This window comes from Macaca thibetana, chromosome 6 (assembly GCF_024542745.1).
Source record: "Macaca thibetana thibetana isolate TM-01 chromosome 6, ASM2454274v1, whole genome shotgun sequence".
Lineage (NCBI taxonomy): Eukaryota > Metazoa > Chordata > Mammalia > Primates > Cercopithecidae > Macaca > Macaca thibetana.
This window is the reverse complement of record NC_065583.1, coordinates 137,476,969-137,499,590: the sequence shown is the minus strand read 5'-3', so window position 1 is coordinate 137,499,590 and position 22,622 is coordinate 137,476,969. Positions and strand designations below refer to the sequence as shown.

At 40.9% G+C, this 22,622-nt stretch overlaps 1 protein-coding gene across 1 annotated transcript in view; it reads right to left on the bottom strand.

Annotated features, from left to right (window-relative positions):
• Nucleotides 1-7,928: 7,928 nt before the first annotated feature.
• Nucleotides 7,929-22,622, bottom strand: part of LOC126956186 (uncharacterized) — a 41,842-nt gene continuing 27,148 nt past the window's right edge. Inside the window, exons 3-4 of the mRNA XM_050793004.1 lie at nucleotides 14,199-14,367; nucleotides 7,929-8,795 (exon numbers count right to left, since the gene is read on the bottom strand). Coding sequence (XP_050648961.1) covers nucleotides 7,929-8,795; nucleotides 14,199-14,367 — 1,036 coding nt within the window. The remainder of the gene's footprint in view (nucleotides 8,796-14,198; nucleotides 14,368-22,622) is intronic.

Here is a 22,622-nt window from a genome sequence, read left to right as displayed (position 1 = left end):
TCTCAGGGAGGCCACACTGAGAAGTTCTCCTGAAATGCCTGGAAGTTGATGACACACCTTGAGCAAATGGAAGAAATTACAGTTACATACCCAGCGGGAGATGGAGATATTTGAGCTGGGGCCTTGACTATAGCAAAGTAGAGAAATACGTCCTTGGGGGTTTAGCTACAATCTAGGGGATTATGGAACAAACCTCCCATTGTATGAGAAGCTGTAAATCAAATAACATGAGGCCTTCATTACATAAGGGAGATAACTCCCATCACCAAATGGATTTGAAAGCATCCAGACACGGCTTGTGCTGTGAACAGCCCTAGGTTGTCAGCCTGCTGCTGCATGTTCATGGGTCTGCTGGGTTCAACTCTTCACCCTCACATAGCTCTGCCTGCCCTCCCAGCTGTGAGGGAAGGGACTCATTTGCCAGCTTCAAGGCTTGAAGAATGCCTTTTTTTTTCTTGTTTCAGGTGCAGAGGGTTGAGTCAATTGTAATACTCATCTCTTCATCCATGCACGGCTCCTCCACTGTTTTGTTTTCATCTTCTGTCCTCATTCCCAGCTCCCATTCCTCTTCCTTAGGTATTTGTTTTTAAAATGTATGTGGTTTGGTCTGCATATATATTTTTCCATCTTTTAATTATAACCATATTCAGACATAGTGGAAAGTTGAATGAATGGTACAGTGTGCACTCTTTTACCTACTACCTGGAATCAAACATTTCCTAACATTTTGCCATACTTGCCTAATTGTATATAGCTTTTTGAAAGTAGGTGGTAGACATCATCATAAATCATCCCAAAATATTTCAGCATGCTTCTCCCAAAAAGAAAGACATTTTCCTACATAAAAACAGTGCCATTATCACACCTAAGAATGTTCACAGTAATGATGTAATTTTATCTGATGTCCAGTTCATATTCAAATTTTCCTAATTACTAAAACTGTTTTATGGCTCTTAATTAAAAAATTAGAATTCAATAAAAATATATACATTGTGTTTAGCTAAATATTTTAAATCTCTTTATTCTAGAAATAAAAAATAGTCTTTTTAAAAAAAATGACATTGACCTCTTGAAGAGATGAGTTCAGCTGTCCTATAGAATGTCCCTGCTTGTGGATTTGTCTGAATGCTTTCTGATGAATATGTTTAATTTGTTCCTTATGTCTTATATTTCCTGTAAATTGGAAGTTAGATCTAAATACTTGATTAAATTCAGATTTAAGTTTTGGCAAGAAACACTGCAGAGGTGATTTGACGTGCTTTATAATATTGCATCCTGTTTGGGGGCTCACAATTTCAAAATAGCTGTCTGAGTATTTGTGATGTTAAATTTGATCACTCGGTTAAAGTGATAACCACCAGATCTTTGCGTTATAAAAGTACATGCCTTTGCAAATTAGCAACACATCTGTGGGGGTGATATTTTCATATACTATGAACATCCTGTTCTCTGACAACCTTTGCCTTAATAACTGTAGCATCCATCAATGATTCTTGTCTGAATCAATGATCTTATTAATAGTTGTAAAATTGCGATATTCTCATGCTAACATCCTTTCTGCGTTTAGTAGCTGAAATTGTCCTGCAAAATAGAGCTTTTGTTCATTTGTTGCGGATAAACGGATGAACTACTTTATTAACAGGGAAAAACAATCAGCTGTTGGAATAACGAGTTAGTGTAATCGTCACCATCAAAGATGGCAAATGAGGTTTTTTTTTTTTCTCTTTTAATTTTATTCCACTTTTGAATGTCAGTATGAACCTGTGGATATCCTTTAGTCAAGATTTTACAATCAGTTATGGTCAGTTTTCTTTTCACGCCTCCAGTTTGCCCAACTTGGCCAATGGGAGCCCTGTACACATGGGAGCTGTCCCAGATCTGAAATTCTCTCTTTCTCTAAGGAGTCTTGGTTCCTTTGAGTGGAGAATGCTATTTAGATTGAGGCACTGGATGTGCCTATAGCTACTTGTTTAGCATGATTTCTATGCCCTATAGAAATTATGTTTCCATGCCCTGGCCTGTAATGTCTATGTTTCAGTAGACAGAGGTCAGAATTAAATAAACAATATATTAGTTTATATGATTTCCAATTAAGTTTAATATTACTTGGTTTACTTAACTTTGATTTTATATTTGTATCTCTTTTTTCTTACTATAAACTTCTTGATTTCCAGTTATATTGTATTTACTTAGTTTCTTTATTCTACACAAAATAATTTCAAAATACCAATAGCATTTTTACCACTGACAATGAACCTAGTGAGTGAATTTTAAGATTTATTTGCCTTTCTTTTTGTTTTGGAATATATCCCACTAGTGCATACAGTCAAAGTACTATGTTCAAAAGTCACTTGGAATAATTATTTCCTCTCATTACATTACAAAATTTGATATAGAGTCATATGAATTTGTTTGTTTTGAATATCAGAGTTTGTTTGTTTTATTTTATCTTATTTAATTTTTTTGAAGATGTAAAACATTTTCATCATGCGTTTTGTTTGTTTGTTTCCACAAATGGGTGTAAAAAAGGGGGTTTGGGGACAGTAAAGGACCTGAGTTGCAGATCTCTAAAAAGTTGCTGTTGGTTTTTGGAAAATTAACACTTGAGATTTCCTTTAAATGCAGCCCAAACTTTCCAATCAGTTGGCTATCCAGTCCTAACAGTAATGTCAGGATTTGGGTTAAACTTGAATTGCAAAGAATGTCTCAAGGCTGTCATTTTTGTGGTGTGTGGAACAGTGTACTGATCTCTAACCCTGGAAGCCCAGGCACAGAATTAATGAGAGGTTTCATGTGTACCTAAAAGAACATCTTTTCAAGAATTTATTACCCTTGTTTTGGCACATGTTCATGAAGGCCTTCAAGTCTGTGGTCAGTTTGGAAACTTTAAGATTTCCTTTAAAAACTTAGTTTGGGTGTTGTGCACTTCTCTGGATGTGTGTTATATCTCAATAAAAAGTTTAGAAAGAAGGAAAAGGAAGGAAAAAACCCCCAATTCTGCCTAAGTCTTACTTCCTCTAGGCTAAACCTAATATACATACTCATTACCATTCACCTTAAGCATTTCCCCAAACACTTGGGACTTAAGACTTATCTCTTGAATTGGCAAACTGCAGTGTAGTGAAAAGAGCTCTCAATTTGGGGCGGAGCTCCTGACTCCAGAACCGGTTCTTCCACATACGAGTTGTCTATTGTGGTGCGAGACCCTTGACCTTGTTATTTCTTAATTTTCTCATCAATGAGACAGCCGTAATATACGCTGTCACAAAATGTGCCGTCATGGGGATCAGGTAAGGTAATGGATCTAAAAAGTGCTTCATTGTGTACAGAAAAGGTAAAAGCTTTACAATTATGGCTTGTACAAGTCTGTTATTTTTCTGGTCTGTTATGTGATTGTCATTTGGCTTCCCAGGTTCTGCCCTTGGCCCACTGCAGATCATTTTCCACCCAGTTGCCCAGAGGATACTGTCAGAGCATCAGGCCAGATCACGTCTCTCCTGGGCTCCATCTCTCCTGCCTCCCAACTCCTCACTACCACTCTGCCTTCAATTCCTCCTCTTCACCCTCTTTCTCATTCTATCCCAGAAGCAGGATTTCCTTCAAGTCTTCAAACCTCCAGGTTCATTCCTGCCTCAGAGCTTTTGCTGTTTACCCCGCGGGGAGTGCTTTTCCCCAGACATCCTTGTGGCTCACTTTTTCACTTTCTTCAAGTCTTTGCTTTTCAATTAGGTCTCTTTTAGCCATTCTGTTAAAGTCGTACCCCTGGCACTCCCTAGCCCTCCTTCCTGCTTTATATTTTCACATAGTACTTACCACCTTCTAATATATAGATGAATGGCTTATTTATTTCAGCTATTATTTGCCTTTCCCCATCATATTATAAATTCCACAACAGCAGAGATTTTGTCTGTTTTATTAACTGACATGTCCCCAGCACCTACAACAAGGCCTGACAATAAAAATTTCTAGAGTGAATGAATGACTGTTTGAAAGTCTTACAATCAGACAGAGAAAGAATAAGAACTCACATTTCTAGACACTTTTCAGTATGCAACTAGTAAAAATGAACCCTACTGGAAACTCTAATATGGATTCTCTACTTTCCCCCAGGATCATGACCACCTGGAAGATATTTGTATAATATCTTCATACATTTTAAAAATCCGGGAATGCTGCTTCTATTCCTGGATTATTAAAACGTGTGTGGAGAAGCAGTAAATGGAAAAGAGATGTTCTCTGGAAAAGTAGAGAGAAGCTGGACCATACTAGGCACATTTGAGCTAAAGCACTAATCAATTGTATGCTGTTGTTTTTTTGCACAAGCTTGTAGTATTTTTATCAGCACCGTGCAATTTGGTCCTCCAACTTTTTAAAAGGCAGAATGATGTATTATACCATGGCATTACCCAAACTGTGTACCAGGGAACACTAGTTCCAGGAAATGCTAATCTGTGCTCAAAAAATAATAATGGTTCCATGGTTCTGATTCACAGTATGTATTCACTTAAGGCTCTGAAGAGCCACACAGCTTAAAAATAAGTAAAGGGGGGGTGGAGCAAGATGGCTGAATAGGAACAGCTCCAGTCTCCAACTCCCAGTGCGAGCGACACAGAAGACCGGTGATTTCTGCATTTTCAACTGAGGTACTGGGTTCATCTCACTAGGGAGTGCCAGACGATCGGTGCTGGTCAGCTGCTGCAGCCCGACCAGCGAGAGCTGAAGCAGGGTGAGGCATCGCCTCACCTGGGAAGCACAAGGGGAAAGGGAATCCCTTTTCCTAGCCAGGGGAACTGAGACACACAACACCTGGAAAATCGGGTAACTCCCACCCCAATACTGCGCTTTAAGCAAACAGGCACACCAGGAGATTATATCCCACACCTGGCTGGGAGGGTCCCATGCCCACGGAGCCTCCCTCATTGCTAGCACAGCAGTCTGCGATATCGCAGCAAGGCAGCAGCGAGGCTCGGGGAGGGGCGCCCGCCATTGCTGAGGCTTAAGTAGGTAAACAAAGCCGCTGGGAAGCTCGAACTGGGTGGAGCTCACAGCAGCTCAAGGAAACCTGCCTGGCTCTGTAGACTCCACCTCTGGGGACAGGGCACAGTAAACAACAAAAGCAGCAGAAACCTCTGCAGATGCAAACGACTCTGTCTGACAGCTTTGAAGAGAGCAGTGGATCTCCCAACACGGAGGTTGAGATCTGAGAAGGGACAGACTGCCTGCTCAAGTGGGTCCCTGACCCCTGAGTAGCCTAACTGGGAGACATCCCCCACTAGGGGCAGTCTGACACCCCACACCTCACAGAGTGGAGTACACCCCTGAGAGGAAGCCTCCAAAGCAAGAATCAGACAGGTACACTAGCTGTTCAGCAATATTCCATCTTCTGCAGCCTCTGCTGCTGACACCCAGGCAAACAGGGTCTGGAGTGAACCTCAAGCAACCTCCAACAGACCTACAGCTGAGGGTCCTGACTGTTAGAAGGAAAACTATCAAACAGGAAGGACACCTACACCAAAACCCCATCAGTACATCACCATCATCATCAAAGACCAGCGGCAGATAAAACCACAAAGATGGGGAAAAAGCAGGGCAGAAAAGCTGGAAATTCAAAAAATAAGAGCGCATCTCCCCCGGCAAAGGAGCGCAGCTCATCACCCGCAACGGATCAAAGCTTGACGGAGAATGACTTCGACGAGATGAGAGAAGAAGGCTTCAGTCCATCAAACTTCTCAGAGCTAAAGGAGGAATTACATACCCAGCACAAAGAAACTAAAAATCTTGAAAAAAAGTGGAAGAATTGATGGCTAGAGTAATTAATGCAGAGAAGGTCATAAACGAAATGAAAGAGATGAAAACCATGACACGAGAAATACGTGACAAATGCACAAGCTTCAGTAACCGACTCGATCAACTGGAAGAAAGAGTATCAGCGATTGAGGATCAAATGAACGAAATGAAGTGAGAAGAGAAACCAAAAGAAAAAAGAAGAAAAAGAAATGAACAAAGCCTGCAAGAAGTATGGGATTATGTAAAAAGACCAAATCTACGTCTGATTGGGGTGCCTGAAAGTGAGGGGGAAAATGGAACCAAGTTGGAAAACACTCTTCAGGATATCATCCAGGAGAACTTCCCCAACCTAGTAGGGCAGGCCAACATTCAAATCCAGGAAATACAGAGAATGCCACAAAGATACTCCTCGAGAAGAGCAACTCCAAGACACATAATTGCCAGATTCACCAAAGTTGAAATGAAGGAAAAAATATTAAGGGCAGCCAGAGAGAAAGGTCGGGTTACCCACAAAGGGAAGCCCATCAGACTAACAGCAGATCTCTAGGCAGAAACTCTATAAGCCAGAAGAGAGTGGGGGCCAATATTCAACATTCTTAAAGAAAAGAATTTTCAACCCAGAATTTCATATCCAGCCAAACTAAGTTTTATCCCAGCCCGCGGGATAGTCAGTGTAGGCCCTGGAGGAGGGGGTGGGAATTTGGGGAACAAGAGACACGAGAAATGGAGACAAGACAGTGCTCTGATCAAGTCTCGTTTAATGGCGGTAATGCAATGCCTTATATACATTTGGAGGGGAAGGGGTTGGGCTAAGGCGGAAATGACCTCATTGCGGAGGGCGCGGTCAGATAGGTTTCGGTTTCTCTGGTCGGACGTCATGTTGCGCCTGCGCTGTCAGGTAGTAATTTTCGCGGGCGCGGGAAAAATGAATGAAGAAGAAGCAGGAAGAGCGCCATCTTTTAATGGCGGTATTAATACAGGGAAGAAGGTAAATCTAGGGAGAAGGTATGGGGTGGAAATGAATATAGCTCGGGCGTTTAATCCTTAATTATTATTCGCTATGGCCGGGGCGTGCAGCTCCGGACAGGTCCCCCTTTTTATATTTTTATGATAAGAAAACCCCTCGGGAACTGCGCCTGTCTTAGGTTGGGTCAACTCACCCCCACCTTCTAGGCCCGTCATGGGATAAGGCAGCAGCAAGGGCGGCCCTCCTGTCTTAGGCTCCGATGGAGATAGTGTCCTCTTACCCGTCATTGACTGTCCAGTTCAGCACACAGGGGAGGTGGTCTTATTAAGGTAAATAAGACTCACCATTTTCAGTCATCTCAAGGCGATGATAATGAACCTGTATAGGTTTGGCCTGGAAGGCCTCGATTTGTTGTCTGACAAATGCCATAAGCTTATTAAGGATTATAGGCCCGAGAGTGAGGAAGAGTAGAAGAGTGAGTAAAGGACCAAGAAATGGCAGGAGATAGAGGAGAAGTCCATCGAGTCCAGTCCATAGTGGATTGGCGGCCAGGCCTTTTCTGCACTTTTCTAGTTCTTCTTGCAAAGTTTTTATCTTATCTCTGACGATTCTGGATTTGTTGGCATAAAAACAGCACTTTTCCTGTAAAGCCAAACATATCCCTCCCTGTTCTGCCGTTAACAAATCTAGACCTCTTCTATTTTGGAGAACTACTTCAGCTAACGAGTCTACTTGGTCTTGTAAATCTTGTATAGATAAGGTCTGTACATCTGAAATTAATTGATTAGATAATTTAGTATATTGGGTTAGTGAGACTCCTAGGCCTGTGGCTCCTGTAGTAAAAGCAGTGGTGATTCCTAGTCCAGCCAACAAGGGAATAAATTGTATGGCTCGTTTCGGTCTATAAATAAAATGTTCAATAGCGGGGATGGGGATAGGTTCATCTCCAGGGATGATATCAATGTCGGGGAGAAGAGTGACCAGAACACAAAGCCCTGTCCAACTTGTAGGTAGATACGTATATGCCATGTTGTTTCCACAAACGAAAACGGAGCCATTTATAGCACACAAAGGGTTGGTGGCATTGATTATGGAAGTACAGTTGCCAAACACAGCATAGCCTAAATCAATTTCTTTAGTGTTATTATATGATGGTGAAAAGAGGCAAGAGGAATTAGAAAATGTCATCGGTTGAACTAAGGGGGGGGGTAATAGGACAGGAATTATCTACTAAGGATTCATTTGAGTAATTGACATAGGGCAATGAAAGGTTAGGTATGGCTAGAGGAATAGGGGGGCCCATTTTAAGACAAAGCCAACAATCGTGGGCCAGGCTTGTATTGGACATTTGAAGTAAATTGTAAGTAGCATTGAGGATATCAAAGGTTTGGGCATCGAGCCTAAAATTATCTCTAAGCTCAGGCAGGGCTAAAGGGTGATATTGAAGTTCAGGATATGAAGCTTTATGAATTTCTTCTAATTTTTTCTGGATGGTTTTAATTCTTGCAATATCTAATGGGCCTCCTCCATCAGAAATGTGAATGGGGGCGGTAGTGCTCCAACAAACAGGCTTTCCTTTTTGGCCGTTACAAGGAGATTGTACAAGTTTATTAGTGGATCCTAATACTTGTACATCATTGATGCCTCCAGTTTGTGTTTTTAGTAACGTGGCCGTATAATATGTTCTATTGCCTGATTTGCATTGTTGATAGGAGGTATAACAGGAACTATGTACAGAAGATTGGAAAGAGCTACAAGGGCATTCTAGGAGCGGCCCGCTAGGTGAGGTATCTCTTGGGGTAGACTTACATTTCCATAACTGGTTTGGCATTAGGTAAGCTGTCTTGCCTGTGCAGGTCACCTGGGTGATTCTATCTGACGGAGGTTCAGATATTTGTCCCCCTCTGCAATCACAAGGCTGGCCGTATTGTTTTTGTAATAATTCTTTTGCCTTACGAGGGTCACCAAAACCTGCATAGACTGTCACTATGTTATATAGAGCGATTATTCTCCAAAGGAATTTCATGTTAGGCTTCATTTTCTGAAAAACAAGAAGGAAAGAACTTCTCAGGGAGATTTATCTTCCCTGGACTGACAATGGTTATGATTTATTTGTCTTACCAATCTTTCAGGCAGCCATCTGGCTGCATCATTTTTTTGTGAGAAGATGCATACTGAGCCTCTTCCCCAAATTAAAACTGGATCGGGGCCATGCCATGAACTATCAAGTGGATCTTTCCATTTTACCATTGCAAACTGTTTTTGAGATTCAGGATGCCAGAAACGGTCGGCAGCCGATTTTCTATGACTGTCCAAATTTAAAAAATTAAGGATAAACAGGGCATGATTGAGTATGTTTCTGGGGATACCCTTCACGGGGTACCAGCTCCCCCCTTTTAATTTTGTGATAATAGTTTTTAATGACAGATGAGCTCTTTCTACTATACCTTGTCCTTGGGGATTATAGGGAATGCCGGTGGTATGTTTAATTTGTAGGGTATTACAAAATTGTAAGAAGGTTTTGGCTATATAACTGGGGCCATTATCTGTTTTGATTTGTTTGGGTATTCCTAAAATAGAAAAGCAGTGTAATAAATGAGCTATGACATGTTTGGTGGCCTCTCCTGTTTGGAGAGTTGCACTGATGAATCCACTATAGGTGTCTATGCATACATGGATATATTTTAGTTGACCGAATTCTAAGTGGTGAGTAACGTCCATTTGCCAAATTTCGTTGGGGATGAGTCCTCGGGGGTTAACTCCTAGATGAGGAACAGGTAAATATGTTATACAATTGTTTAACAATAGTTAAACAATGCAGTTGGTGCATTGTTTAACTATTTGTCGAGCTTGTTCTCTGGTAAGTTTAAACATAAGTCTTAAGGTTTGGGCGTTTAAATGATGTAAGGCATGTGCTTTTTGTGCTTGTTGCAAATTGTCTGTAGTGACTGTGGCTATGGTTTTTGTTGCTGTGTCAGCTGTTGCGTTACCTTGTGTTAGAGGTCCCGGTAATCCTGAATGTGCTCTAATATGCCCAAGAAAAAAGGGAGTAGTCCTTTTTCGGATAAGTTGTTGACATTGTAAAAATAGGTTAGCTGTGTCTGAAATATGTTTAATTTGAGACACGGTCTCTAAGAGGGGTATTGAATGAGCCAAGTAGGCGCTGTCTGTATAAAAGTTAAGTGGCTGACAAGGAAAAGCTGATAGTGCTGCAATTATAGCTTGCAATTCGACCAGCTGAGCTGATGTATAAGTGGTCTGGAATTTAACGACTACATTATTGTAAGTATAAGCGGCAAGTCCTGTGGAAGATCCATCAGTGAAAATTAGTAATGCGTCATTGAGAGGTTCTTTACTGGTAATATGGGGAAATACAAACGCATGAAGTTTACAAAATTGAATAAGTTTGTTAGGTGGGTAATGGTTGTCAATCACGCCAGTATAAGAAGCGCAAGCAATTGGCCAGGCTTCCGTATTTTGCAACAGCCAGTGGATGCGTGATTGAGTGTAGGGCTGTATAATGGTAGAGGGTTCTATTCCAAAGTATTTTCTACTGTTTTCTCTTCCCAAGATAATTAGATCAGCTATGGCATCATAATAAGGCAACAAAACCTTTTTAGGGGAGGAGGGCAGGTGTACCCACATAATGGGATTGTTCTGCCAAAATAGGCCAGTAGGGGTTATTGTTGTGTTAAAAATAAGGAATATTAATGGCTGAGAATAATCAATACTGGTAACAAATTGTGTTGCAATGGCATGTTCTACCTGTTGGAGTGTTATTAATGCTTCTTTAGTAATGGACCTGGGGGATTTTGGATTAGGGTCTCCTTTTAATATATCGAAAAGAGGTTTTAACTCTCCTGTGGTGAGCTTTAAGTACAGTCGAAGCCAATTTATGTCTCCCAGTAATTTTTGGAAATCATTTAAAGTTTTTAAATGATCACGACGTATAACGGCCTTTTGATTAATGATTTTGGGTCCATTAATCTGGAAACCAAGATAAGTGTATGGATCTTGTAATTGTACTTTTTCTGGGGCTATTTGTAGTCCGGCTGCTGTTAACTCTTGTTTGAGTTGGGCGAAGCATTGTAAGACTTGTTCGCCAATTTCTCCTGCTATTAAAATATCATCCATATAATGTATAATATACCTTTGTGCCCATGTTTTTCTGACTGGCTCTATAGCGGCAGCTACATATTTTTGACACAAGGTAGGACTATTGGCCATACTCTGAGGTAAGACTTTCCATTGATAACGCTTCATTGGTTGTTTAAAATTTGTAGATGGAAGACTAAAGGCAAATCTTTTCTGGTCAGCAGGGTGAAGGGGAATTGTAAAAAAGCAATCTTTAAGGTCAATAATGATTTTAAAATATTTTTGAGGAATCGCAACCGGTGAAGGCAATCCTGGTTGTAAGGCACCCATAAGGATCATAGTGATATTTACTGCTCTTAAATCTTGTAAAAGTCTCCATTTACCAGACTTCTTTTTAATAACAAAAATAGGTGTATTCCAAGGGGAATTACTTTCCTCAATATGTCCTGCTGCTAGTTGTTCCTGCACTAACTGTTGGGCAGCACTTAGTTTATCATTGAGCAAAGGCCACTGATCAACCCAAACGGGCTCATCTGACTTCCAAGTAATGGGGTCAGCGCACCTTTGGGGTGCAGGTATGTCAGTGGCCTGAGCTAAAAATTTCCAAACCCCTTTTTATCAAGTTGTCCTGAAACCAGTATAGGCTGTGGGATACCGTTCTCTCCTTTTCCAAGACCTTTACCAGGGGTGTATCCTTGAGTTAACATTTGTGCAGTAACTATATCATTTGGACTACACATTATAATTTTCATTTGAGAGAGCAGATCTCGCCCCCAAAGGTTAACAGGTAGATAAGGGATGACAAATGGCTTAATGAGGCCTGAATTGTTTTCTTTATCTGTCCATGTTAGGTATTTAGAACTTTGTTTAGGATTACTGCTTTGTCCAATTCCTCTCAAGTGAGTTAAAGTTTCTGTAGTAGACCAATGAGAGGGCCAATCTTCCTGTTTAATGATAGTTACATCAGCCCCTGTGTCTATTAGTCCAGTGAATGCCTTCCCGTCTAACCATAAGGTTAGAGAGAGTTTTCGATTTGTAATTGGTTGCACCCAATATATATCTGATGATCCGAAACCTTTTATATTTCTATTAGAGTATTGGATATTATTATCTGTTTTAACCAAAGGTAGCAGGAGTAACTGAGCTATTCTAACCCCTTGAGGGACAGTAATAATACTATCAATAGCTCTGGCCATAATTTTAATTTCTCCTTCATAATCATTATCGATAACTCCAGGGAGGACTTGTAAGCCTCTCATGGTGACACTACTTCTTCCTAAAAGTAGCCCAAAAGTGTTAGGTGGTAAGGGTCCATATATTCCGGTATTTAAGGTTTGCGGTCCCATTTCAGGTGTTAGTATTGTGTGGGAGGTGGAACTGAGGTCCAATCCTGCGCTTCCTGGGGTTCCTCTACTAAGTTTTGAAATGGATTGCTGTTGCTGGCTGGAACAAAGCTGACTGCCCCATATGCTTGTTTCGGGGCCTGAGGCTGGCCCCTCATCCCGTTTCCCTGCCTGGGGGGTAAAGGATTTCCTTGACTGTCAGTTTTAGATTTACATTCGTTTGCTCAGTGCCTTCCTCTTTTACACCTTGGGCAAAGGCCTGGGATTTTTGCTTCTGGACTCTTATTTTGGTTTTCACAGCAATCTTTTGCAAAGTGTCCCCTTTTACCGCATCTAAAACATCCCCCTTTATCTTTACCTTTGTTAATGAGGAAATCTCTTACTGTTTGGCCGCTAAAAGCGGCGGCCATTGCTAGGCCTTGTTGATATGAGGGCCCAATATCTGAACAAAGGCGAATGTATCCTGTTAAATCTGTTTTTTTCCGATAAGGTCTGATTGCCGCTTGGCAGGCGGGGTTAGCATTTTCATAAGCTAACTGTTTAACATAATCTACACCCGTTTCTGCATTTCCAAAGATTCTACCTGCCGTGGTCATAAGTCTATGCACAAAGTCTGAAAATGGCTCATCGGGTCCTTGTTTAACCGCTGTGAGTGAGGCCCCTGGATCTCCTTTAACGGGAAGTTTTCTCCAGGCCTTTGTAGCAGCAGCCTGGATTTGTGAGAACAGTCCAGGGTCATATTGCATTTGGGCCTGAGTGTCTGCATAATTACCTGAACCAGTTAACATATCAAAATCCCAACCGTTTCCTGCCTGTTGATTTCTTTTAGCTGTATCTCTACAATTTTCAAAGAACTCTGACTTCCAAATTAAGTGGTCTCCCCCAGAAAGAACTGCCCTGACTAAGGTATTCCAGTCTGTAGGAGTGAGCCAATTCTCAGCTACAGATTCCACTATAGCAAGAGTATATGGAGCAGTAGCCCCATACTGAGAGGCAGCAGTCTTTAACTCTTTTATAATAGTAAAATCAAATCCAGTATGATGCCTCCAAGCCTGTCCCTGTTCATCTATGGTTTCAGTGACCGGAAAAACGTCTTTGGGGGAGGAGTCTTCTCTATGTCGGCTAGCAACTAACCCCCCTCTTGGAACATGTTGTCCAGGCCACTGAAGTGGGCGCAAGGAACCCTCCATAGCGTCTGAGTTAGGTATTTTTTCATTTCCTGTTTTTAGCTTTTGGAGCCTAATTATCAATGATTGATGTAACTCTTCAAGTTTAATCTGTTCTTCTAGTTGAGCAATTTTTTGCTTTAATTCTTCTTTAGGATCTATTGCTGCCATAACAATGGGCGCAGAAGCCTCATTATGTGTCTTATTATATGGGGGTGGGTATGAAGTAAAGGGAGGCAAATCAGGGTTGTGATATTTAGCCACCTCTTCCTCTAAATCATCCCAATTTATATCCGATTGATTAGGCTTATTAATTTCCTCCTCCTTTTGAAGCATCTGTAAAATTGGGTATTTTTTTAGTTTGTTTTCGTGTGGTATTTCATTATCTGTTACAGAAGGAGACTTGATTTCCTCATGATCACTTTCGAGGGAAATGAGATCCTCCTCCGTATCTTGCGGAGGCTTTGCGAGGTTAGAGCGGGAGCTAACCTTTAAAATATGCTCTGTCTGAGCGACCGCAGCCATAACTTGCGGATTGGCCTCCTTCTTATCTATTAAATCTCTAATGAGGTTCCAATAAGAGAAGGCGGTTACAGGAATTTTTTCTGGCCCAAAAGTATTATAATAGTCCTGCAAACAATCCCCTACTCTACGCCATCTTTTAATATCAATAGTTCCTTCCTGTGGGAACCAAGGGCAAGTATCTTTTACAAAATCAAAAAATTTAAACAAATCATTACCTTTAACCTTTACTCCTCGTATCTTTAAAGCCTCTTTTAATTGTCCTACATATATTTGATGTTGGCTTAATTCTTGTCCCATTTCGGACGCGTCACTTACCTTCGATTCTGACGCGGCAGGTTCCCGCGGTGATCGGAAGAGTTTGACTCCTTTTGTCTTCGTTAGCGGTTGACCGTCCTTTGGCATCCTCTTCCTCACGGAGTCCCTCATTTCCAGGTCCCTGTTCGGGTGCCACGTATCCCGGCCCACGGGATAGTCAGTGTAGGCCCTGGAGGAGGGGGTGGGAATTTGGGGAACAAGAGACACGAGAAATGGAGACAAGACAGTGCTCTGATCAAGTCTCGTTTAATGGCGGTAATGCAATGCCTTATATACATTTGGAGGGGAAGGGGTTGGGCTAAGGCGGAAATGACCTCATTGCGGAGGGTGCGGTCAGATAGGTTTCGGTTTCTCCGGTCGGACGTCATGTTGCGCCTGCGCTGTCAGGTAGTAATTTTCGCGGGCACGGGAAAAATGAATGAAGAAGAAGCAGGAAGAGCGCCATCTTTTAATGGCGGTATTAATACAGGGAAGAAGGTAAATCTAGGGAGAAGGTATGGGGTGGAAATGAATATAGCTCGGGCGTTTAATCCTTAATTATTATTCGCTATGGCCGGGGCGTGCAGCTCCGGACAAAGTTTCATAAGTGAAGGAGAAATAAAATCCTTTACAGATAAGCAAATGCTTAGAGATTTTGTCACCACTAGGCCTGCCTTACAAGAGACCCTGAAGGAAGCACTAAACATGGAAAGGAACAACCGGCACCAGCCATTGCAAAAACATACCAAAATGTAAAGACCATTTAGGCTAGGAAGAAACTGCATCAACTAACGAGCAAAATAACCAGTTAATATAATGGCAGGATCAAGTTCACACATAACAATATTAACCTTAAATCTAAATGGACTAAATGCTCCAATTAAAAGACACAGACTGGCAAACTGGATAAAGAGTCAAGACCCATCAGTCTGCTGTATTCAGGAGACCCATCTCACACGCAGAGACATACATAGGCTCAAAATAAAGGGATGGAGGAAGATTTACCAAGCAAATGGAGAACAGAAAAAAAGCAGGGGTTGCAATACTAGTCTCTGATAAAACAGACTTTAAACCATCAAAGATCAAAAGAGACAAAGATGGCCATTACATAATGGTAAAAGGATCAATTCAACAGGAAGAGCTAACTATCCTAAATATATATGCACCCAATACAGGAGCACCCAGATTCATAAAACAAGTCCTTAGAGACTTACAAAGAGACTTAGACTCCCATACAATAATAATGGGAGACTTCAACACTCCACTGTCAACATTAGGCAGATCAACGAGACAGAAAGTTAACAAGGATATCCAGGAATTGAACTCATCTCTGCAGCAAGCAGACCTAATAGACATCTACAGAACTCTCCACCCCAAATCAACAGAATATACATTCTTCTCAGCACCACATCGCACTTATTCCAAAATTGACCACATAATTGGAAGTAAAGCACTCCTCAGCAAATGTACAAGAACAGAAATTATAACAAACTGTCTCTCAGACCACAGTGCAATCAAACTAGAACTCAGGACTAAGAAACTCAATCAAAACCGCTCAACTACATGGAAACTGAACAACCTGCTCCTGAATGACTACTGGGTACATAACGAAATGAAGGCAGAAATAAAGATGTTCTTTGAAACCAATGAGAACAAAGATACAACATACCAGAATCTCTGGGACACATTTAAAGCAGGGTGTAGAGGGAAATTTATAGCACTAAATGCCCACAAGAGAAAGCTGGAAAGATCTAAAATTGACACTCTAACATCACAATTAAAAGAACTAGAGAAGCAAGAGCAAACGCATTCAAAAGCTAGCAGAAGGCAAGAAATAACTAAGATCAGAGCAGAACTGAAGGAGATAGAGACACAAAAAACCCTCCAAAAAATCAATGAATCCAGGAGTTGGTTTTTTGAAAAGATCAACAAAATTGACAGACCACTAGCAAGACTAATAAAGAAGAAAAGAGAGAAGAATCAAATAGATGCAATAAAAAATGATAAAGGGGATATCACCACCGACCCCACAGAAATACAAACTACCATCAGAGTATACTATAAACACCTCTATGCAAATAAACTGGAAAATCTAGAAGAAATGGATAATTTCCTGGACACTTACACTCTTCCAAGACTAAACCAGGAAGAAGTTGAATCCCTGAATAGACCAATAGCAGGCTCTGAAATTGAGGCAATAATTAATAGCCTACCAACCAAAAAAAGTCCAGGACCAGATGGATTCACAGCTGAATTCTACCAGAGGTACAAGGAGGAGCTGGTACCATTCCTTCTGAAACTATTCCAATCAATAGAAAAAGAGGGAATCCTCCCTAACTCATTTTATGAGGCCAACATCATCCTGATACCAAAGCCTGGCAGAGACACAACAAAAAAAGAGAATTTTAGACCAATATCCCTGATGAACATCGATGCAAAAATCCTCAATAAAATACTGGCAAACCGGATTCAGCAGCACATCAAAAAGCTTATCCAACATGATCAAGTGGGCTTCATCCCTGGGATGCAAGGCTGGTTCAACATTTGCAAATCAATAAACATAATCCAGCATATAAACAGAACCAAAGACAAGAACCACATGATTATCTCAATAGATGCAGAAAAGGCTTTTGACAAAATTCAACAGCCCTTCATGCTAAAAACGCTCAATAAATTCGGTATTGACGGAACGTACCTCAAAATAATAAGAGCTATTTATGACAAACCCACAGCCAATATCATACTGAATGGGCAAAAATTGGAAAAATTCCCTTTGAAAACTGGCACAAGACAGGGATGCCCTCTCTCACCACTCCTATTCAACATAGTGTTGGAAGTTCTGGCTAGGGCAATCAGGCAAGAGAAAGAAATCAAGGGTATTCAGTTAGGAAAAGAAGAAGTCAAATTGTCCCTCTTTGCAGATGACATGATTGTATATTTAGAAAATCCCATTGTCTCAGCCCAAAATCTCCTTAAGCTGATAAGCAACTTCAGCAAAGTCTCAGGATACAAAATCGATGTGCAAAAATCACAAGCATTCGTATACACCAGTAACAGACAAACAGAGAGCCAAATGATGAATGAACTTCCATTCACAATTGCTTCAAAGAGAATAAAATACCTAGGAATCCATCTTACAAGGGATGTAAAGGACCTCTTCAAGGAGAACTACAAACCACTGCTCAGTGAAATAAAAGAGGACACAAACAAATGGAAGAACATACCATGCTCATGGATAGGAAGAATCAATATCGTGAAAATGGCCATAATGCCCAAGGTAATTTATAGATTCAATGCCATCCCCATCAAGCTACCAATGAGTTTCTTCACAGAATTGGAAAAAACTGCTTTAAAGTTCATATGGAACCAAAGAAGAGCCCGCATCTCCAAGACAATCCTAAGTCAAAAGAACAAAGCTGGAGGCATCACGCTACCTGACTTCAAACTATACTACAAGGCTACAGTAACCAAAACAGCATGGTACTGGTACCAAAACAGAGATATAGACCAATGGAACAGAACAGAGTCCTCAGAAATAATACCACACATCTACAGCCATCTGCTCTTTGACAAACCTGAGAGAAACAAGAAATGGGGAAAAGATTCCCTATTTAATAAATGGTGCTGGGAAAATTGGCTAGCCATAAGTAGAAAGCTGAAACTGGATCCTTTCCTACTCCTTATACGAAAATTAATTCAAGATGGATTAGAGACTTAAATGTTAGACCTAAAACCATAAAGACCCTAGAGGAAAACCTAGGTAGTACCATTCAGGACATAAGCATGGGCAAAGACTTCATGTCTAAAACACCAAAAGCAACAGCAGCAAAAGCCAAAATTGACAAATGGGAACTCATTAAACTAAAGAGCATCTGCACAGCAAAAGAAACTACCATCAGAGTGAACAGGCAACCTACAGAATGGGAGAACATTTTTGCCATCTACTCATCTGACAAAGGGCTAATATCCAGAACCTACAAAGAACTCAAACAAATGTACAAGAAAAAAACAAACAGCCCCATCAAAAAGTGGGCAAAGGATATGAACAGACATTTCTCAAAAGAAGACATTCATACAGCCAACAGACACATGAAAAAATGCTCATCATCACTGGCCATCAGAGAAATGCAAATCAAAACCACAATGAGATACCATCTCACACCAGTTAGAATGGCAATCATTAAAAAGTCAGGAAACAACAGGTGCTGGAGAGGATGTGGAGAAATAGGAACACTCTTACACTGTTGGTGGGATTGTAAACTAGTTCAACCATTATGGAAAACAGTATGGTGATTCCTCAAGGATCTAGAACTAGATGTACCATATGACCCAGCCATCCCATTACTGGGTATATACCCAAAGGATTATAAATCCTGCTGCTATAAAGACACATGCACACGTATGTTTATTGCGGCACTATTCACAATAGCAGAGACTTGGAATCAACCCAAATGTCCATCAGTGACAGACAGGATTAAGAAAATGTGGCACATATACACCATGGAATACTATGCAGCCATAAAAAAAGGATGAGTTTGTGTCCTTTGTAGGGACATGGATGCAGCTGGAAACCATCATTCTTAGCAAACTATCACAAGAACAGAAAACCAAACACCGCATGTTCTCACTCATAGGTGGGAACTGAACAATGAGATCACTTGGACTCGGGAAGGGGAACATCACACACCGGGGCCTATCATGGGAAGGGGGGAGGGGGGAGGGGCGAGGGATTGCATTGGGAGTTATACCTGATGTAAATGACGAGTAGATGGGTGCTGACGAGTTGATGGGTGCAGCACAGCAACATGGCACAAGTATACATATGTAACAAACCTGCACGTTATGCACGTGTACCCTAGAACTTAAAGCATAATAATAATTAAAAAAAAAAAGAAAAGAAATACAAGGTATACTTGTATGTATTTATGTACACATAAAAAAAAATAAGTAAAGGACGGATGGCCTTTATTTATTGTCCCTACTTATGGGAATAGAGAAAGACTTACTTTTTCACTGTTTATCTGCTAACAGTCTACCTGTTTCCAGAGAATAAAATATAAATAAGTTCTAACATTTATGAAGATTTAGTTTGTTAAAAGTCTCGCACTTAAAATATGTACACCAGGTCCATGACACTATGCCAGATTATTTATTTATTTTTATTATTATACTTTAAGTTCTAGGGTACATGTGCATGACATGCAGGTATGTCACATAGGTGTACAAGTGCTATGTTGGCTTGCCGCACACATCAACTCATCATTGACATTAGGTATTTCTCCTAATACTATCCCTCCCCCAAACCCCACCCCCCAACAGGCCCTGGTGTGTGATGTTCCCTGCCCTGTGTGCATGTGTTCTCATTGTTCAATTCCCACCTATGAGTGAGAACATGCAGTGTTTGGTTTTCTGCCCTTGCGATAGTTTGCTGAGAACTATGGTTTCCAGGTTCATCTATGTCCCTACAAAGACATGAACTCATCCCTTTTTATGGCTGCATAGTATTCCATAGTGTATATGTGCCACATTTTCTTAATCCAATCTATCATTGATGGACATTTGGGTGGGTTCCAAGTCTTTGCTATGGTGAATAGTGCCACAGTAAACATATGTGTGCATGTGTCTTTATCATAGCATGATTTATAATCCTTTGGGTAATACTCAGTAATGGGATGGCTGGGTCAAATGGTATTTCTAGTTCCAGATCCTTGAGGAATCACCACACAGTCTTCCACAGTGGTTGAACTAATTTACACTCCCACCAACAGTATAAAAGCATTCCTGTTTCTCCACATCCTCTCCAGCATCTGTGGTTTCCTGACTTTTTTTTTTTTTTTGAGACGGAGTCTCACTCTGTTGCCCAGGCTGGAGTGCAGTGGCTGGATCTCAGCTCACTGCAAGCTCCACCTCCCGGGTTTACACCATTCTCCTGCCTCAGCCTCCCGAGTTGCTGGGACTACAGGCGCCTGCCACCTGGCCTGGCTAGTTTTTTGTATTTTTTAGTACAGATGGGGTTTCACCGTGTTAGCCAGGATGGTCTTGATCTCCTGACCTCGTGATCCACCCGTCTCGGTCTCCCAAAGTGCTGGAATTACAGGCTTGAGCCACTGCGCCCGGCCCCTGACTTTTTAATGGTGGCCATTCTAACTGGCATGAGATGGTATCTCATTGTGGGTTTGATTTGCATTTATCTGATGACCAGTGATGATGCGCATTTTTTCATGTGTCTGCTGGCTGCATAAATGTCTTCTTTTCAGAAATGTGTGTTCATATCCTTTGCCCACTTTTTGATGGGGTTGTTTTTTTCTTGTAAATTCGTTTAAGTTCTTTGTAGATTCTGGATATTAGCCGTTTGTCAGATGGGTAGCTTGCAAAAATTTTCTCCCATTGTGTAGGTTGCCTATTCACTCTGAAGATTGTTTCTTTTGCTCTGCAGTAGTTCTTTAGTTTAATTAGATCCCATTTGTCTATTTTGGCTTTCGTTATCATTGCTTTTGGTGTTTTAGTCATGAAATCTTTGCCTCTGCCTATGTCCTGAGTGGTATTGCCTAGGTTTTCTTCTAGGGTTTTTTATGGTTTTAGGTCTTACATTTAAGTCTTTAATCCATCTTGAATTAATTTTTATATAAGGTGTAAGGAAAGGATCCAGTTTCAGCTTTCTACATATGGCTAACCATTTTCCCACCACCATTTATTAAATAAGGAATCCTTTCCTCATTTCTTGTTTTTGTCAGGTTTGTCAAAGATCAGATGGTTGTAGATGTGTGGTATTATTTCTGAGGCCTCTGTTCTGTTCCACTGGTCTATATATCTTTTTGGTACCAGTACCATGCTGTTTTGGTTACTGTAGCCTTGTAGTATAGTTTGAAGTCAGGTAGCGTGATGCCTCTAGCTTTGTTCTTTTGACTTAGGATTGTCTTGGAGATGTGGGCTCTTTTTTGGTTCCATATGAACTTTAAAGCAGTTTTTTCCAATTCTGTGAAGAAACTCATTGGTAGCTTGATGGGGATGGCATTGAATCTATAAATTACCTTGGGCAGTATGGCCATTTTCACGATATTGATTCTTCCTATCCATGAGCATGGTATGTTCTTCCATTTGTTTGTGTCCTCTTTTATTTCACTGAGCAGTGGTTTGTAGTTCTCCTTGAAGAGGTCCTTTACATCCCTTGTAAGTTGGATTCCTAGGTATTTTATTCTCTTTGTAGCAGTTGTGAATGGGAGTTCACTCATGATTTGGCTCTCTGTTTGTCTACTAATGTTGTACGGGAATGCTTTTGATTTTTGCACATTGATTTTGTATCCTGAGATTTTGCTGAAGTTGCTTATCAGCTTAAGGAGATTTTGGGCTGAGACGATGGGGTTTTCTAAATATACAATCATGTCATTTGCAAACAGAGACAAATTGACGTTGTCTCTTCTTAATTGAATACCCTTTATTTCTTTCTCTTGCCTGATTGCACTGGCCAGAACTTCCAACACTATGTTGAATAGTAGTGGTGAGAGAGGGCATCCTCGTCTTATGCCGGGTTTCAAAGAGAATGCTTCCAGTTTTTGCCTATTCAATATGATATTGGCTGTGCATTTGTCATAAACAGCTCTTATTATTTTGAGATACATCCCATCAATACCTAGTTTATTGAGAGTTTTTAGCATGAAGGGGTGTTGAATTTTGTCGAAGGCCTTTTCTGCATCTATTGAGATAATCATGTGGTTTTTGTTGTTGGTTCTGTTTTTGTGATGGATTACGTTTATTGATTTGCATATGTTTTTTATTTTATTTTATTTTATTTATTTATTTATTTATTTATTTTTGAGACAGAGTCTCACTCAGTCGCCCAGGCTGGAGTGCAGTGGCACGATCTCGGCTCACTGCAAGCTTCGCCTCTCGGGTTCACGCCATTCTCCTGCCTCAGCCTCCTGAGTAGCTGGGACTACAGGTGCCCGCCACCACGCCTGGCTAATTTTTTGTATTTTTAGTAGAGATGGGGTTTCACGGTGTTAGCCAGGATGTTCTCGATCTCCTGACCTCGTGATCTGCCCGCCTCGGCCTCCCAAAGTGCTGGGATTACAGGCGTGAGCCACCGCTCCCGGCCGTTTTGCATATGTTGAACCAGCCTTGCATCCCAGGGATGAAGCCAACTTGATCATTGTGGATAAGCTTTTTGATGTGCTGCTGGATTCGGTTTGCCAGTATTTTATTGAGGATTTTCACATCAATGTTCATCAGGGATATTAGTCTAAAATTCTCTTTTTTTATTGTTTCTCTGCCAGGCTTTGGTGTCAGGATGATGCTGGCCTCATAAAATGAGTTAAGGGAGGATTCTCTCTTTTTCTATTGATTGGAATAGTTTCAGAAGGAATGGTACTAGCTCCTCTTTGTACCTCTGGTAGAATTTGGCTGTGAATCCTTCTGATCCTGGACATTTTTTGGTTGGTAGGCTAT